Raw genomic sequence first — 6,245 nt, 5'->3', positions numbered from 1 at the left:
CATTCATTTGCAAAAAATGGCTAAAGAATTCGATTTTTTATTGACTTTATATAATAATAATAATAATAATATAGTAACAAAATATGTGGGAGAGATTGGTATCAACACGTATGACGGCTTGATCATCTCCTGTCGGTTATGCCAACTTTTAGACAAAACATGATCTTTTGGATTTCGTTTCTATGACAACTAGGAGAGAGAATGCTTAACTTTGGTATAAAAGAAACCCCCTTATACTGAACCGTCTTGCAACATATTGCAGATAGGCATTACTTCTATGATAACTTCTTCATCTCCCTGTGTACCTTCAAGTGCTTCAACTTATTGATGATCAGAGACGTCATGTAAACACACACATATATAGAGAGAGAGCGAGAGAGAGAGAGAAAGAGAGAGAGAGAGAGAGAGGGAGAGAGAGAGAGAGAGAGAGAGACCAATTGATAGTGTTTTGAAATGGCTCATTCAACTATTTTAAAAAAGAAGTGACATCACTTCTTTGTTTTCTGTCTTTGTCCTAGCATGAATGGCTGGGGAAAACCAAGCATCTATTTAGCATGGGTCAGCCAGACCCAGCTAATTATTTTCCCTTGAAAGAGCTCTCCACTTTAAGAATGGGACATTGGGAGGGAGGTCTTCTCTCTTCTATGAACCAAATCAAAAGATGTGAGCTTGTCTCAAAATGTGAATTACGATGATTAGGGAAGAAAGGCTGAGTATTCCTATGAGTAATGATAAAGAGCCTTTGTTCATCTTGAAGCTTCACTTCCTGGAAGTTGTATTTTTTCCTCAGGCTTTGTGTGTTCAGTATTATGTCCATCCATTTCCATGTGGGCCGCAACCCAAAATTAGTTATGTTGTTCCTAAGCAACGGTGAAGTGGATGCTTAACCAGGGGATTTATAAACCCTCAGTCCCTCTGGGATTTATTTGGTGGGGTAGAAGGTTCCTCACGCAGGTGGCCCATTGCAGAAACAGCAGATTCTAGCACAAGGATTTTTTGTAGAAAATGAAAGGTAAATATTCTCATTTTTTTCACTTTTAATTTTTTCAAAAACAAAAAAACATAACATTTGTAATCAGTTAAGTGGAGTGAAGTATAAAGTACAGAAGATGCATTGTTTTTGATCATATCATTCTTTGACAACTCAAGGTTGCAGAGGCGACTGCAAGGGGAAAATGGCGTTAGTATGTCTACTAGTATGCTACACCTGGGAACCAAAGGGTGGTGATTTGAAAAATCAGCCCGCCGTGGGTGTGTTGTAGTTCCACTGGATGCACCTCGCAGCACCCTGCACCTGAAGGCCAGGGCAGATTAAAAGGCAAAGGTCTCCAGGCCAAGGCTGTTAATGTATTTTTGTTTGGACTAAATGGATAAGCCCTGGTAACTCCCGGGCCTAGCAGCCAGCCCTGGTTTGTTATTGTTTTTGTTGAAGCTCATCTCTGGCTAAACCTCTTTGCGTATAATTAGAGGAGTGAAGGAGAGCGGCTGTCAGGTGTGTTTCAGACAGGGAAGTGATGTCTGTGGGGTCCCTGGTCACGCACCCCGCAGCAGAGGGCTCTGTGTCTGGAGCCACCGGCGGGATGCTGCTGCTGCTGTGCCTGCTGCTCTGGGCCACGTGGAGCCGGAGGAGAACCGGCCCTCCATCGCTGCCCGGTAAGACCCTTCTGAGACCCTCCTTCAGGGCTCAGCTCAGTTCTCCAGCATGATTAATAAATACATTATGTTATTATATATAGAGAATAATGTCTACCAGCAAATCAATACAAGAACCTTCATCCTCTTCCTGGGGAACTTTTGAGGCGTCCAGAGGGCTCTGTTCATCAGATGATTTAATCCCCACCCCTTATTAGTCATTTATTATTAATAAACTAATAAGTAATAGTTTATTTGTTTGTTATTACTAAGTTATTGTTAATAATCTAATATTATTACTGGTTTATTAGTAAGTCATTACTAATAAACTAATATTAGTACTGGTTTATGAGTAAGTTATTAGTAATAGACTAATATTAGTTTATTTGTAAGTAATTGGTAAGTTATTAGTAAGAAATGCACCCTCCTCTTTGCACATGTCATATAAAGAGTCAAGTGTATTTGTAAAACACCAGGATTTACTGTATACTTGTAAAGGGATCTTTTCCTGTAGCCATATGGTCCTCTTCAATGAGACCTGAGCACAGAGCGACAGAGAACCTGCTAGAAGAAGCGCACAGGCTTTGGTCCAGAGACCTTGTGGGAGGGCAGCTGGTCTGGGGTTGACAGGGTAGACTGGCTCCTGAGTCCTGAGTATGACCCGCTGTCAGGGCCTGCGTTCTGCGGCGGGATCGGGCCCCTCCTGTCCTACTGCAGGTTCATGTGCACCGGGATAGGAACTGCCAGCAACTACTACAACGAGAAGTACGGCAGCCTGGTGCGCGTCTGGATCAACGGAGAGGAGACACTCATCCTCAGCAAGCAAGTTTACTTTAACCACTGTTCATAAGTTGGCCTATATAAGGTGTCTACATGGTATATATATATTTAGTATATGCTACACGTGATCCTCCTTAGATGGCGCGATTTGATTGGTTCGCTATCTCAGGATATTGGGCAATATCCCATGATTGAGATCTCAAACTCGGGATATTGTTTTCTAATGGGGAGCGCGCCTGACGGTCATCTCGTCACGCTAATAAAAACAAATAAGCCGCTAATAAAAATAAATAAATCCCCTGCACAAAGTGTTATCTTGTTTATTTTTGAAGTGTTCATGTGTAGTATATACTAAAACAATTATTCACCTCAGGCTCCGTGAATAGTGGACCTTCGGCAGGGCCGGAGTGGGAACCTTTTTCAGCCCTGGTGTTCACCGCGTGACCTAAATACAACGGCAAGTGGGCACTGGGCGCAGTGTGTGCGCACTAGGGGGTGCCCCCGCACCGCGGCACAAAATAAATAAATAAATAAATAAAAATAATAATTGAACACCGGCCCTCGCGGCCAAAAAGTCAGACTGGCCCATCCGGTCCTCCCGATTAGCTACGCAGGGCCTGACTTTCGGTCTCGGGGATTATTCCCTACTATTCACATTGCCTTCGGCGAATTTTTGTTGATTAATATACATATGTTGCATACATCCTGATTGTTTATTTGTTTATAAGTCTATAAATATAGAGTGCATATATCTTGCATGTTCATGAGATGATCTACATATATGGTGTACATATCCTGAATGTTGTGGTGTGTATATATGAGGTTAGTAATGTGTGGTCATAATAGCCTGTGGTCCTGTGCAGGTCCACTGCGGTGTACCACGTCCTGAAGAGTGCTCACTACACTGCCCGGTTCGGCAGCAAAAGGGGGCTAGAATGCATCGGCATGGAAGGCAGAGGGATCATCTTCAACAGTGACGTTCCCCTCTGGAAGAAAGTGAGGGCATATTTTTCTAAAGGTGAGCAGGCCATGCCTCAGAATATAGATTTAGTGTACATGTTGTTGTGGATTCAAGACACATAGTTGGCCAAAACAATATTCTCCCATCTCTTTTTCTCTCTTTGCACAGAAATGCACCCCTGCTTGCTTACTCGCTTGCATGCAGAGACGTCAGTTCTTCAATTCAGAGAAACTCAAAGAAACTAACCACCACGTCAGATTGCATGTTGTTGTTGCGTTACGGTGGGCTTGCCTCCACAGCTCTGACTGGCCCCGGGCTCCAGAGAACCGTGGGGATCTGTGTTCGCTCCACCGCAGAGCACCTGGAGGGGGTTCAGGAGATGACGGACGCCTCCGGCCACGTGGACGTCCTGAACCTGCTAAGGTGCATCGTTGTTGACATCTCCAACCGGCTGTTCCTCAGGGTGCCCCTGGATGGTCAGTAGCAGAGCCCCCACTCAGCCAGACTTAAGGTCTCTGTTTAGAGGGTTTTGTAAAGGAGGAAGCTGATTACAACTGAGTACAATATAACTTATGTTTACCTAATAAGGCTTACCTGCTATAATAGACCGGATCTTTACATTACATTTATGTTGATTTATATAGAAAAGTTTCTGTGTATGCTTTGTAGTGTATATTTTTAATTTTTTAAATTTTCTTTTAAGGTTTTTAAATAATTTCTTGGGATTAATAACATTAATTTATTCTAATCTTTCTCAATACAGAGAAGGAGCTTCTCTTGAAGATTCACAACTACTTTGAGACCTGGCAATCAGTTCTGATCAAGCCCGACCTGTTCTTCAAAGTCGGATGGTTTACCAATAAGCACAAGAAAGCAGCGTAAGGCCTTTGCACAGCACACAGAATAAACTGAAGTATTGATGATTCTTGAAGCTCATGCATTTCATGGGTTTGTTTGTCTACAGGAAAGAACTCCAGGATGCAATTGAGAACCTGATTGAGCTGAAAAGGAAGACACTGGCTGAATCTGAAAAGCTGGATGATGAACATGACTTCACGTCAGAACTCATCTTTGCTCAGGTCTCAATAACATGACACCGTTTGTCCACAGCCTTTTTTGGGCTCATTCTGAAAATCTGGAAACCTTTCAGTAAAAATGTTATGACAACATTTCAAAGCCATAGCCCATAATTCTGAGATCTCCCTCGCCCCTATCAGGAATGTCCGACCATCCCAGTGTTGAGAAACCCTGCACTAAACCAGACAGTATCAGCCCATGTCCTGGGTTTGGTTAACATCTGGATGTTTCATGTTCCTTCTCTCCCTGTTTTCCAGAACCATGGTGAGCTATCGGGAGATAACGTCAGACAGTGTGTGCTGGAGATGGTGATCGCAGCCCCGGACACGCTGTCCGTCAGCCTGTTCTTCATGCTCATGCTGCTCAAGCAGAACCCAGAGGTGGAGCTGATGCTGGTGGAGGAGATGCTCCAGGAATTAGGTGAAGCTCTTCTGGCTAACATCACCAGCATCAGCAGTCTACAGGTCAAACTATCACAACAAGGCAAGCCTATACAGTCGAATGACTCCTTGGTTGCATTGTGATAACCAGGCAGCAAGGAGGTGGAGCACATGGACTTCCAGAACCTGAAGGTGCTGGAGAAATTCATCAACGAGTGTCTGAGGTTCCACCCCGTGGTGGACTTCACCATGCGCAAGGCACTGGAGGACGACGTCATCGACGGCACCAAGATCGCCAAGGGAACCAACATCATCCTCAACATGGGCCTCATGCACCGCACCGACTTCTTCCCCAAACCAAACAAGTTCAGCCTGGAAAACTTTGACAAATTGGTGAGTACGGAGAGAGTTATGAACGAAGGACAGAAACCCAGAGTCCTATTTATTACATGTGTGGAGGCATCTCTCTCTCTCCTCTCACTGCAGGTGCCCAGTCGGTACTTCCAGCCTTTTGGCAGCGGTCCACGCTCCTGCGTGGGCAAGCACATCGCCATGGTGATGATGAAGGCCGTGTTGGTGACTCTGTTGACCCGCTTCACAGTGTGCCCGCGGCGGGGCTTCAGCCTCAGTACCCTCAGACAGACCAACAACCTGTCTCAGCAGCCCGTGGAGGACGAACAAGGTCTCGCCATGCGGTTCATCCCCAGGCCCGGCCGGTGGACCACCTCCCCAACGACCGCTGATCAATAGAATGAGGCGGCATGAACCAAGCAGCCATTTTGGTTCCCTGTTGGGTCTCAACAGGGGGCAACTGAAATCCTAATACCGCTGGTTACATTTACAATAGCAACAATTTGGGGATACAGGAGACTGCTATTGGTCAATTTAACATGAGCTAAATTGCTTATCCACCATTTTAGAAGAGACGGATTAGAATTATTTAGATTTTCTGTAATTTCATTAAAAAACATCATTTAAAAACATATAACTGGTACATACTTCATAAAACTGTCATATCTTAAACGTATCCTCTTTTCACATTGATTTTTATGTGAACATAATTTAAGATGAACTCATCCATGGGTTACCCATTGACAAAGGTTTTGTTACCATAAACGGCTGTGGTCCCATTAGCAACTTCAGCACTGTAATCAATGTGTACGGCATTGCATTTTTTTGTAAAGCCACATAATGGTATGATAAAGAGGTGAATCTGTTGGTTTGTCTTTCTTTGGGTGTTAATGTAAGATAAGTAATGTGTCTCATCCTAATATTACTGACTCGAAAGACAATAATTGGACTGCATAAATAAATGACAGAATTTGTAATTCTAAGAAATGTTATGAACTTCTCAGATCATTTTCCGATTTCCAAGGGGCGTTATCAACAGCAGCAAACCAAAATTCTTTTTGATG

General features: G+C 43.8%; 1 protein-coding gene across 1 annotated transcript; it reads left to right on the top strand.

Annotated features, from left to right (window-relative positions):
• Positions 1-1,514: 1,514 nt before the first annotated feature.
• Positions 1,515-5,580, top strand: cyp19a1b (cytochrome P450, family 19, subfamily A, polypeptide 1b; the record flags this gene model as incomplete). The annotated part of the gene is made up of 8 exons (XM_079742944.1): positions 1,515-1,653; positions 2,304-2,458; positions 3,280-3,430; positions 3,673-3,849; positions 4,137-4,251; positions 4,338-4,452; positions 4,708-4,870; positions 4,982-5,580. 8 exons carry the CDS (start codon positions 1,515-1,517, stop codon positions 5,578-5,580), a joined length of 1,614 nt encoding a protein of 537 aa, XP_079599070.1.
• Positions 5,581-6,245: the final 665 nt, after the last annotated feature.

Source organism: Pollachius pollachius (assembly GCF_949987615.1).
Source record: "Pollachius pollachius genome assembly, chromosome: 9".
In the NCBI taxonomy this organism is placed as follows: Eukaryota; Metazoa; Chordata; class Actinopteri; order Gadiformes; family Gadidae; genus Pollachius; species Pollachius pollachius.
The sequence above is the reverse complement of the archived record's forward strand: the minus strand, read 5'-3'. Positions and strand labels throughout refer to the sequence as shown.